At 43.8% G+C, this 18,131-nt stretch overlaps 1 protein-coding gene across 1 annotated transcript; it reads left to right on the forward strand.

Annotated features, from left to right (window-relative positions):
- The first annotated feature begins 8,563 nt into the window (after positions 1 to 8,563).
- On the forward strand, positions 8,564 to 15,653 carry EN2 (engrailed homeobox 2). Its single transcript, XM_031939515.1, has 3 exons — positions 8,564 to 8,962; positions 9,644 to 10,455; positions 14,831 to 15,653. The coding sequence occupies exons 2-3, from the start codon at positions 9,645 to 9,647 to the stop codon at positions 15,145 to 15,147; spliced, it is 1,128 nt and encodes a 375-aa protein (XP_031795375.1). The 5' UTR covers positions 8,564 to 8,962; position 9,644; the 3' UTR covers positions 15,148 to 15,653.
- Positions 15,654 to 18,131: the final 2,478 nt, after the last annotated feature.

An 18,131-nucleotide genomic window follows, 5' to 3' on the forward strand; every position in this document is an offset into this window, starting at 1 on the left:
TAAAAAAGACTTCTTGTGGAGTTCATTTTTTTTTAAATGGCTTCGAAACTTAATATAAACCAGGCATCCTTTTCATATAGGGGAAGGTTAGTCTAGCTTCCCATTTCCCTCTTTCCACAAAGACCGCGCTCCTCCCTTCCCATACCCTGAAAATCTACAATGAAACTTCCCTAATCTCCTTTCTGGAACCCCCGAGACTACTAGAAAGTGGGGTGAGTCTTGGGCTGGTTAATCGTCTTCCTCCTTTCTTTTCCTCACCTTCCATCTTTTCCTCTTTTTCAATTCTTCCCCCTACATGTCTTCCATCCTTTCTTGTCCCTCTTGTCTTCTTCCTCTTCTTTTCTCCTTCTTCTCTTCCTTTTCAAAACCTAACCACCTGAGAGAGGTCAGGGAACTAAGCTAGAATGTAACGAAGGAGACCCTCCAGTGTCCCTTCCTCCACTCCCCGGAAAGTTGCGCGAATTCGGGAGCTTGCTTGCTGATCTCTCAATACCTATAAGTCTGCAGTACAGGTCTCTAAAGTAAGGATCTTTTCTTGTACCCTGGCTATTTACTTAACATAGTGCTGCCCCGGAATGAGGCAAAATTTCTTTTGTTGTGTCTTTTTTTTTTTTTTTTAAGTGGATCAAGTGAAAGTAAGGGCCCCAGTACTATGGCCCCCAAATTTTCTCCCTCACTCAAATCCGGCTAGAACAAGATTGCTTTTAGAGTTTGGAATTTTTGTTCAGGAGTTCTATTCTGGTCGAAAAAAGGCAAAATTTGCCCTGTAAAATACTTACAATTTAAACGAGACCTTGATATTTAGTCTATTTCTATGCTGAAATCTTGGGGGTTGGATATTTGCGAAATATTTGAGGGTGAGTTTGCATTCGAAAATAAAGTAGAACTAAAACACACACACACACACACACACACACACACACACACAGGACCACCAGCAGCAGCAAAAAACACTTTCTCAAGCTTTCCTTTACATCTCCGTTCCCCAATTTTTTGAAAATATGTGAACAGCACACAACTTCTAATCTACATTCACGGTCTAGTGCCAAGCACATTCAGAATTACCCACTTTTCCTGCATTCCCCCGAAACATCTGTAAAGGTTTGGGAGACCCATAAAAGTTACTCCCCTTAATGGGAACTTAGAGCAAAAAATCACTGAGTTAATTAGAAGAGTTCCTATTTCTCACTCCGGGTAGATAGGGAAGTGTAAATCCTGAGGAATTTAAGGGAATTAACTGCATACGTGAGAAATCTTCACACGTATCCCATTTCCCTCTCCCAGCCCGTGTTAATACTTCGAAGGGTATAGAGTTGCTGAACTTTACCGTCACAACACAAGCTGTTGTGTCTGAGGGGATTAACAAAGCCAAGTCACACACAAACAGAACCTTGAAACTTTATAAAATAAAATACTAAATAGTTGCGTGAGATGAAATGGAATATTTGAATTTGAACTCTGAGCAGATAATGCTTTGAAAAAGAAATCTTGGACAAACACTCCACTTCTAAATAGCGCTTGCCTGGACTTTTCCTAAAATGGAGCTTTTGCTGGAAAGATTAGGGATTTCGAGGGAATTCGAGAGTTATTAAAAGTATATCTTATACAAAGAGGGAGGTAAGAAAGAAAGAATAGCAGGTATTTGAAGAAAAGAATTTGACTTTTACAAATCAGTAATTCTGTAAATAAATCTACAGCTTAGATATGTCCATATTTCAACTTACTAGCCTTTGAGCCAAAAAAAAAGTTAATTTCCTGACTACCTGTAAAACTAAAACAAACTCCACACAGACATTTACAGATTTGTTTTATGTATCCAGGCATATTATATAATACATCCTTACATGAGAAATATATTAATTTTACTTGTAGATGTTCTTTTTATGACATACACTCATTGGCTGAAGGATGTTGATAGATTATTTAACCAAACAAGAAATTAAATTATAGTGAAGAATTGGCATTTAACTGGTAACTTAGTTTCTGCTATCTGAAAAAGATACTTAGTGTAGTTTCAATTTTATAGCATTCTGGCTTGACTTTTAATATAAATAAGTTTGTAACAAAAAATAGGCCACCAACTATTTATGTATGTAGGTAACTCCTATTTGAACCCTGATTTGTAGTTAAATATCATTCAGAGTCTTTAAAAATAAAAGTTTCTGATTTACATTAACTATAAATAAGTTTTAAAAATTAGCTTGATTGTGTTAAACTCTATTTCTTGGACGTGACTGAAGTCTGTAGCTGTTTTAATTTCTGGAAGTCCCGTGCATGGTGTTTCTAGAATCTAAACAGAATTCTCTTTTCACCCAAAAGGGAACTTGTGAGGATTTCAGGATTTTTATAGAATAGAAGGCACTTGAACTTAACCTGGGCTACAGGCATCCTACTAACCACCTGTGATCATTAGGCTATTTGGGGAATTTGACCTGTAGCTCTTGGGCTATTTCTAAGACTGTGAAAAGGAAAGATAAATACCATGCTACACAACATGGAGCAGAATTTATCAAAGGCTCCTTTATTTAAAAAAAAAAATGCTACTGTTGGTTCAGTCATTTGGAAAAGATGGAAAGGTTTGAGCTGGCTAACTTTTATTGGCAGATTATCTTTTTTTGTTTGTTTATTTCCTTATTTTTCCTTCTGTTTTGACATATTGATAAGCATAGGCTTTTTAAAGGAACAACAGCAAAAGAATCAGCTTGAATATAAAAGCCTAGATCCCGAATTGCGTTTGACAACTGGAATGTGTATTTCACAGGTAACCTTGATGTATCATTTTCTCTAGTTCACAGAATACAAGTGGAAATGGGAAATTTAGTACAAGTCTTTTGAAAGCTTAAGGTTAAATGTACATGACAATATAGAAAAGTTATTCATTGACTAGAGTTCACTGTCATACCCCTCTTCTGCTCTTGGGAAAAATCTATGGACACCCAAGCTACATTCATGCTCACTTTTTAGAGGTGCCAAAATTCCTGTTGAAAGTGCAAAAGAGCAATGCGTTGGGTTAAGGGGATGAAGTAATAATGAAGAAGTATTAGAGTTTAGGTGTGTAGACTGGCTGATGGTGAGACTTGAAGTATGTCCCTTTGCCTTTCCTTGATAGTCTAAAGAGATCCCCATGGGAGAATTGTCCGTGGTCAGTGGGCAAATCCCAGTGTTTTATAGCAGGGGAAGAAGTATGTGGGGGGAGGGTGCCCACTGTCTAGTTAAATAATGGAGTTCTAGTCAATTATACATGTTCAGGAACCTGGGGGAAGGCTTGAAATATGAAGTCTACTGCCAATATTGTGATATTCTCCTCCAGAGTTTTGTTTCATTTAAAATCCTGAAATAAAACTTGTGCATTTTTTCATCTAGTTTTTTTTTCCTCTTCCACCTCCAACCTTGTGCCCTCCTTAATACATACAATTCTAGAGGGTTAACATGGAAATAGGAATTTCAAGTTGTTTTTCTTTTCCTTAAGCCAGGTCAGGCTGGCAGTTCCCAGGATGCTTCAAAACATCTCCAGGCACTGAACATTTGCTTAATGTATTTCCTCAGTGCCTCACTCTCCATCTAGACTTCTAGGTAAAACAGGAATATGAAATTTCTCTCTGTGTATCTCTGTTTCTCCGTGTGAGTCTGTTTGTCTCTGTCTCTGTTTCTGTCAGCCTCTTTCTCTGTCTATGCGCTCTCTCTCTCTCTCTCTCTCTCTCTCTCTCTCTCTCTCTCTCTCTGTTTCTCTCTCTCTCCCTTCTCTCCTGCCTTCCCTTCTCCATCTTCTTAAAGCTAAACAAAGCTAAAAGTAATCCAAAGAAGGCACTTTAGAGATTCCCTAAAAAAGATACTGTCCAGCTAGCAGAGAGAGAACAAGATGGTGTGTGTGTTGTATGTACAAATAAACATTTGAAGTCCCTTAAAGCCTTGCTTCAGCTGAGTTTAACTGTTTCTTTCATAAGCCTTTCTTGGATGTTTGACAATTCCCCTCCTCTAAACTGGAGTCTGTTGGACTATCCTATAACTGCTCTTTTCTTTGTTTTGGGTTCGGAGGGAGACAGGAATTCCAGAACTGGATTTCAGAAGCATCTTGGGGGAAAATCATTCAATCTTATGCATGGAGTTGTGTGCCAGTTATCCTTACCTGCCTGCCCAGCTTCTTCCCTGGCCCTCTGGTATTTTTTCCTCTTCCTCTTCCTAAGCAAAAAATTTTTTGGAGAGTAGGGGAATGTCAAGTTCAGGTTGGTGAGAGAGAGATAGGCAGACAGAGAAAGAGAAAGAATATATATCTTTTTGCCTCAGCTCAATTGCTTTTCTCCTCGTTGCTCTAGTTCCTGTACACATAGATCTGGGCTCCTAGACTCAGGGGAACCTAGGAACTACCCAGCTTGGCCTGGCTGCCATTGTTTCTGTCATAATTTTGCTCTCCAAATTATCAGGGCATCTAGACCAACTGGGTGACTGACAACCACAGCAAGAGCCTGGCTTCTCTAATTGCTTTCATTACTTCCAACTTTCACCATCACCCCAGATAAGCTGTGGGAGATGAGGTTAGCAGAGTGGTCAGACAAATAGTCTTGCTTCTTCCTCCTTTTATAAAAAAAAAAAAAAAAAAAAAAAAAAAAAAAAAAAGCTGCTGCTGTAGCCAGATATTCTTCCATGTCCACTAGCATGTTAGTAAAAGGCAGAACAATGATTTCACCCCAATGTGTCGTTTTTACTTTTTGTGAATATGAATATTTTAATCATTAAAATTTCATTTTTAAAAGCTTCATTTTTCTCCCCATTAAAAAATTTCAGTTTTCCAATATAGAAATGGAGAGGTAAAACAAACAACAATGTGTATTTTCGTGTAGTTTACTGGCCCCCTGACATGAGTAAAAACATATTCTTGATATTAGAATGTCCCTTATTTTATATTCAGAGGAAAATTATGATAAAAATGGTAATCTGATTCCATGCAGAGAAATGCAGAATTAATGGATGGCGCTATAAATAATCTCATCTTCTTCTAGAAAAATCCAAAACCACATACATCGCCTAGCAGTGCTGACATTTTGGTTCATTCTAAAGAGCAAAGCAACCTCAAAATGCAGCAGAAGTCGGTTAAAGGGGGACAGAGACTCTAGATCTAGTGGTAAGTGAGGAAATTGTCTCCCAAGTATCCACTGTTTATGGGACATCTTTCTGTGTCACAAATGCTTTATAAAATAGTTTGCTTGCTCTACGTTTTAAAGAAGTAATATTTTCGACAGCCTCAGACAATCCTGTTTTCTTCAGCTATAGCCCAGGTCAGGTAAGTTAAGAGGGTGCACTCTCTATTGAAAGCGACACCCAATGTCAGTTATTATGTATTCACTTGTTTGACCTAAGGAATCTCTCTCTCTCTCTCTCTCTCTCTCTCTCTCTCTCTCTCTCTCTCTCTCTCTCTCTCTCTTTCTCTCTCTCTCTCTCTCTCTCTCTCTCTCTCTCTCTCTCTCTCTCTCTCTCTCATTCTCTCTCATTCTCTCTCTCTCTTTCTCCTTCCATTCCTGACAACTCGTGCATTGACTATCTCTCTTCCTTAACTAAAACTAGCTACTTCCACAGCAAAAGGAAAGAAACGTTCTCCCTCCCCCTAACAGGCCACTATCAACATGACACTGTATAGCTTAAAAGGAGTTAGCTGTTTTCTAGATAGTTTAAGCTTCAGCCAATAATTTAGGTCCGCCCGTAAGGGAAATATTTGAACTATAACACCTTGAACACGTTTAATTACGGGGTAGGGGTAGTCTCAGGGAAATGCCTTCCAAGAAATTGGAAAATATTTCTTGGAGACACACTAATCGCTTTTGGGGGCAGTTGCAGATAATTTCTGCACCTTGTGTAGCTTGCTGCAGCAAAACTACCTTTGACTCGGTAATACCTGAGCTGATTTCCCGAGATGTACACAATTGTTACTTCTACATCTTTTCTAACTCAAATGAACAATCAGTAATACCTGGGGAGTGCAGGGATTTCTCTCCTCTCCCCCCCCAAAAAAAATGCCGTAAAGAAAGGCCGGCCTCTCAAATTCTTTCCCTTTCAACACACAAACTATTAAAGTTGATATATAAAGAAAATAAGTATCAGGTTGAGGTTTTATCTCTTGAGTCACCTGGTAGTGTGAGGAAAAAGCAGGAGTAAGTATTATGGCCTAGGGATGGAATTGGGTCTGGGCCCCTTGGAACAGAAGGAAGCGCTTGTGCTCTTGCTTGTGGGTAACCATGTGCTTATACTTGGGAAGGGGTTTTGCAGGATGTTCTAGGGACTGTTCCCTCTCCCCTCCCAACTTTTCAGTCCGGGTCCTGAAGCTTTGAATACTCGCTAGGGAGGCCATTCTTGCCCTCTTACAACAGCATCGATGCTCCGCAGACTGGGCCGACTAGCCGGTCCCAATCCCAGCAGTTGGTGAGCCTCATGAACCGGGACTGAGCTGCTTCCCCTTCTTCCTCCCTCCTCTCTCCTTCCCCACGTCACCCCCACCCCCAGCCACCTTGTTTCAGCACTTTTGCTACTGCATGTTTATTTTCTTTTGTAACTGTTGCATCTTGTCCACTCCGAAGCGGCCCCAGCTCGAGTCTGTTTGGCTTTCCGGAACTCAGAGGGTAGGGGGGCTGGGACTAGAGCCGGCAAGGGGCCGGGAGGTGGGGGGGCTAGAAGAGAAGAGAGAAGAAGGGCAAAGTTTGGCGAGATATACACCTTTGCACACGAAAGCAGTTGGCCAAGGGTAAAAAGCGGAACTAAATCAATCTCGCTGTGTGATGCTGTCTTAACATTTTCTCTCTCTCCTCCCGCCCCCCAACCTCTTTCCCCTACAGTCTCGGGGCGATCTGGCCCTTCTAGTCCTAACTCAGGCCCAGAGGGATCTTTGCACTTCGGCCTTCCTTCCTTTCAGCTCTCACAACATCTAATTTCTCCGAGGCTTCTCCGCCTGCCTCGTCGGGCTCTTGTCCACTCCTGTGTCAGAGGAATCTATTTATTTAGCACCAGAGATTTGGCACAATCTTACGGGTCTTTGCTCAGAACATAGTAAGTGTATCTGTAGTTCCTGTTAAAAGCCCAGAGCCCATTTTGACTCTTTCTGTCGCTACCACGAATTCAAGAATAGCCAAATCTTTTCAAATTAGTATTAGTTCGAGTAACAACTACATCTGATGTGCTTTTTGGTATGTTGCCTGGGCGAACTATTTGGACTTAGAAAAGACTGGCTGACAGTGGAGAGAAGGGAGGATAGAGAAGGAATAGGAGAGAAAGCGAAAGGGGAGCATTAAAGGTGGCATGAGAAAGGAAGAAAACGGGAAAATAAGTGGATGGAGAAAGGAAAGAGATTATTAATGGGGACAGACAGCACTAATTGAGAAGAAAGTTTGGATAAAGATAGATGAGAAAAAAAGAGGGAGAAGCAAAGCAATATAAAACTACATAGGAGTTTCCTCTTCTCCGTATCATTTACTGTCTAATTCCTTTTCTAAATTGGCCTGGCCCTTGAGCAAAAGAGTTCTCAGGATTTTACGACAAATTCAAACAAATGAATGGCCAGACTAGGAAAGACAGCTAAGGGGTTAATGAATCTTCAGTAGATTTTTGATGAAGAAGAAAAGAAACCCCCCCCACCTTGAACTTTTAGAGACAGTTGTCTTCCTGTGAATTCTCTCTTCAGACTGATTTGGAGGCGGAGACGAGTGGTCAAAAGCGCGCTTCCTCTTTCCATCCACAACTACTTCTTTATTTGTCGAATTGTGCCCCACAGCCCCTCCAACGGTCTCCTCCTAATTTATATATATATATGTTTCTTGAAAATCAAAACTCCAGGTGGAATTTTAACGTCTCTATGTACGTACTTACTTAAAATAAGTATATGAGGAGGAGGTAGGGTGGGGGAAAGATTCTTCGAGTCTGCCCTGCATTTTAGAGCAGGAAGAAGCCGAGGTTAGGGCAAGGGGGAAAAAAAGTGACAATTTCACTCCGTTTCATCAAATAAAACCGCCGTACCAAAGTCCCTTTGTATTGCCGCAGCTCATTTAATATTATTTATGCATTTTGTGCAAGGAATTGTGGGATTTCTCCCCCCACGGTAAACAATATGGAAATTTTAAAATAGATCCTTATATCATATGTGCACAGAAATGCCTAATGGAACCTTGCTTCCCCCACCCCACCCCATCAATAAGCGGAATAAGGCTTAAGGGAAAATAAGCTAAACCGCTGGAGAGACTAGAAGTCCTGGGGTCCATCCTTGGTTTCAGGGACCGCTTTCCGACCATCCCCATTTTAATACACTCTTGAGTGGAGAAGGTGCTGTAGCTTTAAGGGAGGGGGAGGGAAGGCGGGGAGAGGAGGAGGAGATTGGGAATGAGAGGGGGTAGTGGGAGGGGGACATTGAGGGAAAGGGGGAGGCTGCGGCCGTGTTCTCTCCTGTCACTTACTAGCCTGCCACGGCGTCACGTGTGGACGCGGCGGCTTTGCCATTGGCCGCAGGCACGTGTCTAGGATACCGGGCTTGCAACGTCACTTGAGGGGTTCTATTAAAAATAAGAACAAAAATCCAGAGTGAAAGTATTTCAGGTTCAGTTAAGTGGCTTCCAAATTTACACCCACACTAGATAAAGGGACACCCAGAGAAAGATCGAGACGGAAAGAAACAGGGAGAGGGAGGAACAGGGGAGACATCCCCCCCACACCCACCCACCCGCCCCCTCCCCCCTTTCCCCTTTCCCTCGCCCATGCAACTTGGAATATTGAACTCAAAGGGGGGAAAGCGAGGCGGCGGCAGACTCTACACATGCTTCTTGCGCTCGTCTCTGTCCGCGAGCAGGGGGGGCCGCGTGTAGAAGGAATATTGCACCTTGTTGTGGCTATTTTGACTCGCGCTCCTCCATGTGCGTGCGTGCAGCTGCGGTGGCTTTCCCTCTGACCGATCCTCACCTTTTAGGAGACTGCGCTCTCACCGGGAGCTGGGGTAAGGGGGAGGGGGTAGGGATGGGTGGGGTGGGTGGGAGTCGGGAGGTGGGCAGCAAAGTGGAATGATGAATGCCTTTGGGAGGAAAGGATGCGTTGGTGTCCAGAATTAAAACCTTGACCGGCAGTAATAGCACGGCTGCAGCAGGAGAACGAGGACGGGAGGGGGAAAGGGGAAGAGATAGAGACAGAGAGGAAAGGAGGATTTTTTAAAAGGGGGAGGGAGAGATGGCAAGGAGAGAAGAATTATCGGCGCCTCTGTTATCACGACTCCGACTATTGTTACGGTGCTGTGGGTGCCTGTTGGGTTGTTGTGGTGGTTGTTTTTTTTTGTTTTTTTGTTTTTTTAAATAATATCCGATTCTTCCGAATCTCTCGCTGTCTCCGAGGGTGGGTGTTTTCCCCCCTCCGCAAAGCAACTCTCTGGATGTGGATGTGAACGTGGCTTTCGCTCCGAGTGGAGCCAGGCACTCCTTTCACAACAGGACCCGCCGCAGTGGCCACAGCAGCCAGAGGCGGCTTCAGAAACCTACACTGAAGATACTGGAGGGAGAAGGAAGGCGGGCGGGCGGGCGGGGGGTTGTATGTACGAAAGGGAGAGGGTGGGATTTTTTGGAGGGGGGGGGGTTGCTTTTTTTTTTTTCATCCCGGAGAGAAACATTTTGGGATTTGTTGTGTACAGCATGGAGGAGAATGAGCAGAGCCACAGCGAAGCGGCGGCAGCAGCAGCAGCAGCGGCGGCGGCGGCGGCGGCGGCGGCAGCGGCAGCGGCAGCGAGTGAGGACCAGAGGCAGCAGCAGCAACAGCAGCAGCAGCAGCAGCAGGAATCGGGCGGCGGCGGCGGCGGCAGCCCTAGCGACGGAGACACTGGCCGGAGGAGGGCTCTGATATTGCCCGTGGTGTTGCAGGCGCCCGGGAACCACCAGCATCCGCATCGGATTACTAACTTTTTCATTGACAACATTTTGCGGCCAGAGTTCGGCCGAAGAAAGGAAGCCGGGACCTGCTGCAGCAGCGGAGGGGGAGGAAGAGGAGGAGGAGGAGGAGAAGAAGGAGGAGGAGGAAGTGCAGGAGGAGGAGGAGAGGGAGGAGGAGGAGGAGGAGGAGGCGGCGGCGGCGGTGGAGGAGGAGGAGGAGGAAGTGGCGGGGGCAGCGGAGGCAGCCCGGAGCGGCTCCTCCTCTCCAACCGGGAGCACCGGAGCTCCAGCTCGGCGCCGGGAGCGGGCGGGCAGCTGCCCGGAGGCGGGGGAGGCTCTCCCGGGGACGGCGAAGGCGGCTCCAAAGCGCTCTCCTTGCACGGAGGCGGGGGCAAGAAGGGAGGAGAGCCGGGGGGACCCTTGGAAGGAGCCCTGAAGTCTCGGGGCTTGAGCGGCGGCGATCTGTCGGTGAGCTCGGACTCGGACAGCTCCCAAGCCAGCTCCAACCCCGGCAATCAACCCATGCTCTGGCCCGCCTGGGTTTACTGCACCCGATACTCGGACAGGCCTTCTTCAGGTAAAGGACGTTTCTTTCCCGATCCTACTAATACCATTGGGCCCTAAGAGGTCAGTCTGGCAAATTTGAAACCCTTGGAATCCGTCACCCCTTCTTTGCCTCTCTCAACCTTCCCCCCTCCTTTTTTTTCTTCACCCAGCTCCCTTCTTCCTTCCCCAGCCTTGCATTAGGATCCCTTCCCTTTTTCCTTTCTCTTTAATCTCAGGCAAATGACTGAACCACTCTGTCTCTTGTAGCTGCTCTTTTGATAAACGATTGATAGTCGGGGTGGAAACTGTAGGAAAGGCTGTAAATTCCTGTCCTGTGAGGAAAGGGGAGTAATGGTGCAAGCACACACACAGTCGACCTAAATTGAAAACTAAAAGCGAAGTCCAGAGCGACAAGAGAGGGCGAAGAAAACTTAACCCACAAATGGATAGGGTTTTATCCCTCCGGCGGGCTTTTCCGGGGAGTGGCAGGAGAAAGGAAAGGACGAGACTGTAAATACGGGGTGGGGGTGAGAAGTGGGGGAAGGAAGGGGGTCTTCCTTTTCTAATCACTTCCACGAAACCTCGTTCTTGAAGTAGTAATTTACTCCGAAGCCTGGGCCAGCAGGCAAAATCTGTTTGAGGTTTTCCAAATGTAAACCTATGTTTCTGGTCATTTATAAACAGAGAAAAAGAGAAAACGGAAAAACCAGGAGGAGGCCCAGAGAAGAGTTTTTCCTTTGCAACCATCCCCTTTTATTCTCGTTTTCTGTCTTCTTCCAAGTTAGCTCACACTAGCTCCAGAATCAGCATTCCCCTCCCTCCAACTATCTTCCCAATCTAATAATCGGGTGGTTTGGTTGAGGCAAAAACACGCAAACTGCGGAAACCCTCTATGTATAGAGGTACCCTTTCTTTAGGCCTAGACAAGAGTGGAGACTCAGTATGGAGCTGTGAGGGGTGTGAGAGGAAAGGGTGCAGGGTTGTAAGGGTAGAAGTGATGTCCTTTTCCCTGCTTTATATCTTCTTTTATTTTCACTCTCCAGGATAAGGATAGGGTCAGATTTCGGTTAAGTGGAAGGGGAACTTCCATTCAGACTAAAAAAGGGGAGAGTTAGCTGGGGACAGGCGACTGTCTGTCTGGGGCTCTTTCCCAGCTTCTAAAATCCTTTAGAAAAAAAGCTTCCATCCAAAAAGGTTTCTTTGCTGTTTTACACTAATGAGAAATAGAATTGAGGGGGACAAGTGTGTATAAGTGAGAAGAGTGGGAAAGTTCTAAGAGTTATGTTCCATGTCTCTTTTTTTTTCTCTCTTCAAAAATCTATAGAACTTTGAAATCATTAAGCATCCTAAATACAGTTGCAAGTCTGGGAACAGCCACAGGGGGGGAAAAACCCCTCCTTTTGTAAATAATATTTATAATAAAATAATATTAATAATAATGTATCCCCTGTTGTGTTAGATAACCCCCCTCCCCCAATACCCTACAACTCTATTGACTTTTGGGGGAAAGGTCTGGTTTAGTTTATTTAAGAACTAGTTCACAATTTTTGAAAAGAATTCTTTAACATCCTTTTCCTCACTGCAAAAATGAATAATTAGGATGAAATAATATTACCAGCCAGATCTGAAATTTACTCCATTGTTCTCGACTCCCTTCCTTTGTTAATATTTAATTAACATATATCCTCACAATGGCACAGGCCAGGGTGAGAAACCTCCTCGCCTGTGCTTTGTGCTGAAACCAAAGAAGTAAAAAACCAGAATTCTTCTTTTCTAACTCAGCAGTGAAGCCACACGAAATTGTCATCAGGATAATTCAATATTAACAGCCGTCCTCCATTTTAAAACCTAAACAACAATGATTACGTTTAACATATACACGTATATATATTAATATATATATTTAACATGGACAAGGGAAGAGTTTGCTTTTTTATCTTTATCTCTGCTTCCTCCCTCGGGTACCCCATTTTAAGGAAGGGAACGATGTTTGTTTCTTACCTCCTTCCTTACTTTTCTTGAGTAGAGAGAACTTGAAACATTTCAGAATGGGACCTGATGTTGGGGTTGGGGGTGAGGGGAATTTCTCCTTTTGTTGTTGTTCTTTTAAAAATATGTATCTAGCTATGGGAGTGGACATATCTGTACTTATATAGGGAACTTTTGAGGGTAGATTTGTGTAAGAGGAGACAAGGATGAGAAGGGAAGAAAGGCAGAAAAACAGCCCTCCAACCACAGATCATAGAAACTGCATTCACATGGTCTTTCTGAGATCAAAATCTGGTGGGGAAGTGGTGGAGGGATGATTACTCTTATTTTACACATCTCTATGCACATACTACCACCCCTTAGCCTGGGAAATGGAAACGGAAGATCATTAGTAAAACAAGGCTAAACTCAAAAGCAATTCTTAGTTCACCTTTCTTGTGCATTTGATTTGGAAAATTCAAGGATCTCAGAGTAGAATTGCTTTTATCACTCTTTCTTCCTCTCTTCCTCCTTCTTACTTTCCCCTCTCATCTTTAACTCGATTCAGAGATAAATGCAGTTTAATTTTGCTGTTTAGAAATACGATTTCCCAAGTATGACAGTCTGAGCCCTCTGGTGTCTATCTAACCTCCTCCTCCCAACCCAATATAGTTCTTCCATTTCCATGAGGTGCAGAGTTTTCCCCTCCTTAAAAAGAGAGCTCCACCCAAGGTCAAAATTTGCCCTTATTCTTTGTGAAAACTAGGACGTTATTAGGTACAGTGTCCTAGGCAGTTCACTGAAGGCCCTATAATGGGGTCCCCGAGGCAGTAGAGGGGTAGAGATTGGGAAGGAAAAATATTAGTGAATGCAGCTCCTGCCTTGGATATCGAGAAGTCAGATCCTTCCCCCCCCCTTTTTTTCCCTTAATATCATCATAAAACTTCTCCACCAAGTTCAGGGAATAGTCATATTATAGTTTAATTTTAAAATGCTTGAGATCTATAAAATCTGGCATAAGGACACGATCTCCAAATGCTCCTTTTCTAGCTCTTCCCTACCATTATCTATTTTCCTTCATCCTAGATCTGGCCCAGTCAGTATTTTGACCTGCTTATCACCAACCAAAAGGAAGTACCTTTTCCTCTTCCCTACTTTTCCCTCCTCTCCTCTCACTCTCATTTTTTTTTCCTTTCCCTTTCTCTAGATGTCTTTTTCTGCTTGTATGTGTGTGTAGAACTTTATAACCTCCTTAGTTGCATTTAAGTTGCCCTACACCAAGAGTTTTCCAGGAATAAATGACCCCCTCCTTCCCCCCAAACATCCTATTATAAATAATCTTGTAAAGTTTGAAGGCACCAGAATAATGAGAGAAGGTGGGGGCAGACTGGGCTGTGGTGATCATGTGTAGATCATCTTCAGAACTGTCAAGTGCCCCACCATGAGGTGTTTATCCTAGTCTGAGAGGAGAAGTCAGGAAGGTAGCACCTGTAGGTTAGCTTGTTTTTCAACAAGAGGGAGGGAGTCACTGAGAAAAAGGAACAGGGCTAAGGAAACACTTGGCTGTTCTGGGAGCTGGAATTGGTCTGTGTTGTGTCCCTGCCCGTCTCAGGTGCCCCAAACCCGGAAAGACTCTTGAGAGGGAATTGCCAGGGAACCGTTAGATGTCTAGGCCCTGAAAAGCTTCGGAGTCCACTGCTCCTCGGATCATTAAATCAAACAGTGAACTTGAGCGGATTGTGCCTCCCTCGGGGAAGGAAGGGGATTTGGTTAGAAGTAGGAGATGTGTTGGGTCCTCTTCTTTTCCATGGCTCCCTTCGTCGGGGACCCACAATTCCTTTTTGCTCTTTGCAGAGAAGCTGTGAGATCCCAGGGCAGTCACTCTCCCATTATCCTTAAGTCCTCCGTTCTCTCCTAGCTACCCCACTCCCACCCCATGCTCCCACCTCTCTCTGTTTCTCTTGCTCTCTCTGTCTCCCCACTCCTCTTTCCCTTCTTTCTTCCTTTCCTTTTTTTTTTTTTTAATCTTCCAAAAAGGTTAGGAAAAAGTACGACTTTGATTCTTTCCACAAATCCCCATTAATGTAACTTGCTTCCTTTCTGTACCCTCTCCTCCTCTGACCCTAATCCCTAGTTCTCTCCATTCCCCCCCACCCTCATTCATTACTCTCCTTTCTACACAATCACCGCTCCTCTCATCCAGTCCCCGTAGAAAACCCAGGCGGACCCCTAGAGTTCAACTCTCCAAATGTATTTATTTGCAAAAGGGCCAGTTGGACCGTTGGTTGTCGGGGCTTGCTTTTGTTCCCTTTCCTCCCTCGCACATCCCCTCGGTGATTCGGCAGTAGGGTCTGGTTGGTCACCGGCTTCTCTCTCTCTTCCCCCTGCCCCTCCATCCCGTCACCACCCCATCCCGGCCCCCCGGACCCCTTCTTCAGGTCCCAGGTCTCGAAAACCAAAGAAGAAGAATCCGAACAAAGAAGACAAGCGGCCCCGGACCGCCTTCACGGCCGAGCAGCTGCAGAGACTGAAAGCGGAATTTCAGACAAACAGGTACTTGACCGAGCAGCGGAGGCAGAGCCTGGCCCAGGAGCTCAGCCTCAACGAGTCCCAGATCAAGATCTGGTTTCAGAACAAGCGGGCCAAGATCAAGAAGGCCACGGGCAACAAGAATACGCTGGCTGTTCACCTCATGGCGCAGGGACTGTACAACCACTCGACCACGGCGAAAGACGGCAAGTCGGACAGCGAGTAGCGGAAGAAAGAGGGGGGTGGGGGGGAAAGGGGGGTGGCGGGGGAGGGGGGAAGGCTCCAGAGCGGGGAGGGAGAGGGACCCGGGGAATCCACTTTTCAGTCCAAGTTAAACAATGCAATAATTTAATAAATAAAAAAGGGCCAGTGTAAAAAGATTATACCAGCATTAATAGTGAAGATATTGTGTATTCGGTATGATTCTGCAATATTCTATGTATATAATTTACAGGTGTTGTAAAATCTGAAATATCTGATTATAAAGTATTTTTTGAGTTTTTTGTGTTTATGGGATTTTAGATATTATCTTTATGACTTTTTTGGGGTGCTTAGGATTACATCTTTTTTTTTTTTTAATTCCCTAAGCGCCATTAAGGGACATTAGACACTATTTTTTTTTTAATTCAAAAGAAGAAAAAAAAAGATTAAAACAACTTGCTGAAGTCCAAAGATTTTTATTGCTGCATTTCACACGACTGTGAACCGAATAAATAGCTCTTATTTGTTCTATGAATTCTACACTTTCTTTGTGTTGGCTTTTGGGGTGGGGGACAAAAGCAGGAAAGGCTACTCTCTAGGACCTAGTTTGCGTCCCCCGCCCCACCCCACCCCTAGCTCCTGGGGCTTGGGGAGCTTCGCTAACTTTGTTCTTAACTGCTCCGGGTTGAGTTATTCCAGCTCGCGCTCCCCGCCCCCCCCTCCGCCCCGGGTTCTGGGGTCCGATGGTGCTGGGTAGAGAAGGGAGAAGATGGGAATGCACCGAGGAGCCGCTTGGGGTCTTTCCTTCCCTATTTTCCTTTCTCAGGACTGTTTGGACTAGGTCCTGATGTCTTGTCTCGTGTGAATAGTCAACACCACGACTTCCGGGGCTATGCGGTGGGAAGTTAGGGGAATGGGGGAGAGGAAGGGGAAAAAAAATCCTCTTCCTCCTTCTTTCCTTCCTTCTGTTCAGTGTGGCTCTCCTTTCCCTCCTTCTCTGTGTCTTCTTCGCTCTTTTTCTCTCCTCTGCAAACACTCCGTTTTCTGAGAACGTGCTCCTTCTTTGCGTGTTTTCTGCATCTCTCAAGCTCTCCTCTCTCTCTGTCTCTGGGCCCGTCTGTCTGTCTCTCGCCATCACACTCCCACAAGCTGCTAGTTCCTCAGCTCAGCTACCACACAGTTTGGAAGATCAGCTTTTCTCCTCTCCTCTGTCCCCCATCTGAGAGTAATGATAAGTTCATGGCTAGTGATTCCAGGCTGTGCGTGAGTAGATCTGTGGGGTAGCCAAAGCTGGTGATCTAGTGAGCTTCTGGGGTGACAGTTTTCTTCTAGTTTACTCCCTACTTACACACGCATCTATTCCCTGCCTCTTCCAGCTTCCAAGACCTGGCCATTCCGCCCTGGGCAAAAGCACCAACCCTGATGCCTTTCTATGCCAGGCTCTTAACTGGCTAGGGCCTCCAAACACAAACACTGCCCATTGCACCCTGCAGGCTCCAGAATAGGTAGTTAGTATTTTAATTTAATCAAACAAAAATCCTAGTAGCTTCCTTTGCTATGGAGTGAATTTTCCCCACCATAAATACATATATAAATAGATATGTCAGCCCAAAGTTTGGAAAGTGCAACTGTCTTGATTTTCAGGGGAACTTAACTGTAGTACTCCACAGATATATAGGAAAGTAAAGTCAGTGTAAATAATCATTCTTTGTCACTTTTTTGGGGGGGCACTTCTAGTTAAAACATACATTTTCTTCTGATTTGAAGATGTGATATAATGTAATAAACAAATATATCCCCTAGCTCATCAATTTTTAATATATTATATATATACACACACATTCTATGTATATTTTAACAGTCTTCTGTTTGGTATGAGGGGAAAGAATTGTGTCCATATGTCAACCTGTGGAACGCAGACAGGGGAGGGTGTGTATGTGTGTGTGTGTTGTTCAATGATTCAGGGTTGTATCCCTGATGATGGAGGGTTCTCTTATATCTCTTTGCCTTAAACCTCTTTATTTCGCAGCTATAATAGACATACTTTGTACATATTAGTATAAACCTTAAAAGAAAAAAAGGAAACTATAAAACAGAAGCTGTAATTTTAAATTCTGTGAATAATCATCTGCTGCTTAGGAGACAAGATGAAATGACATGCCTTTTTAGCAGGAAGCAAAGATTTTTTTTCTCAGTTTATAAAAACATGTGCATTTTACAATTGCAGTATCAAATATTTATAATCTTATGAAAAATGAATGTTTCTATTTACAACTGTGGTATCAAGATTGTGAACATTCTCACTGCATTTTTGTGTGTTTAAATTCTTGAAGATTACATTAAATAAAAACAGTTTATTATAAAATACACAATGCGGCATGTGGAAGGATCTTAGTCCTTCTAAAGTGTATTTCTGACTTTTGTGAGCCAAGTGGGGAAACTGGATGATCAATGTGGAGTTGCAAATAGATTTCTATTGGTGTCAGCGAAGTGTAGGGGGTGGATAATTTTGCAGCCAGACGTTTAATCAATTTCTTAAATAAGGAAGACACTTTTGACACCTCAAATGTGAACACAGAACATCCAAAGTATTGTAAAATCCCCATTCCTTTACCGGGAGGAAATGCTTAAAATAGAATATTACGTTTAAAAAAAAAAAAAAAGATGTTTAATCCCACAGAGCTCAACAGGTCTCCTTTTTCAGCTTCAAAAGAAATCCTGCTTGCTTTTTTTTTTTTTTTTTTTTAAGACATTTGAGGAAAGGTGCCTGCAAACCAATTACTGTGTTTCTAAAAAAGGCTGCTACCCAAATAGAGACAATCATTTCGTAATTGTTGAGTTGGTTTGTTTTGTTTTGATTTTTTAAAAGGCAGATGCCTTCAGAAAGACCTGAAAATTGCAGGAAAAATGTACTGTTTCCTTTTGGTTTAGTTTTTGAGAGAGAAAACATCAGTTGCTGTTTGTACTAAGTAGGCTGGTCTTCTGAGAGAGAAGTATACATTGTCACAT

The sequence above is a fragment of the Sarcophilus harrisii genome, chromosome 5 (genome assembly GCF_902635505.1).
Source record: "Sarcophilus harrisii chromosome 5, mSarHar1.11, whole genome shotgun sequence".
In the NCBI taxonomy this organism is placed as follows: Eukaryota; Metazoa; Chordata; class Mammalia; order Dasyuromorphia; family Dasyuridae; genus Sarcophilus; species Sarcophilus harrisii.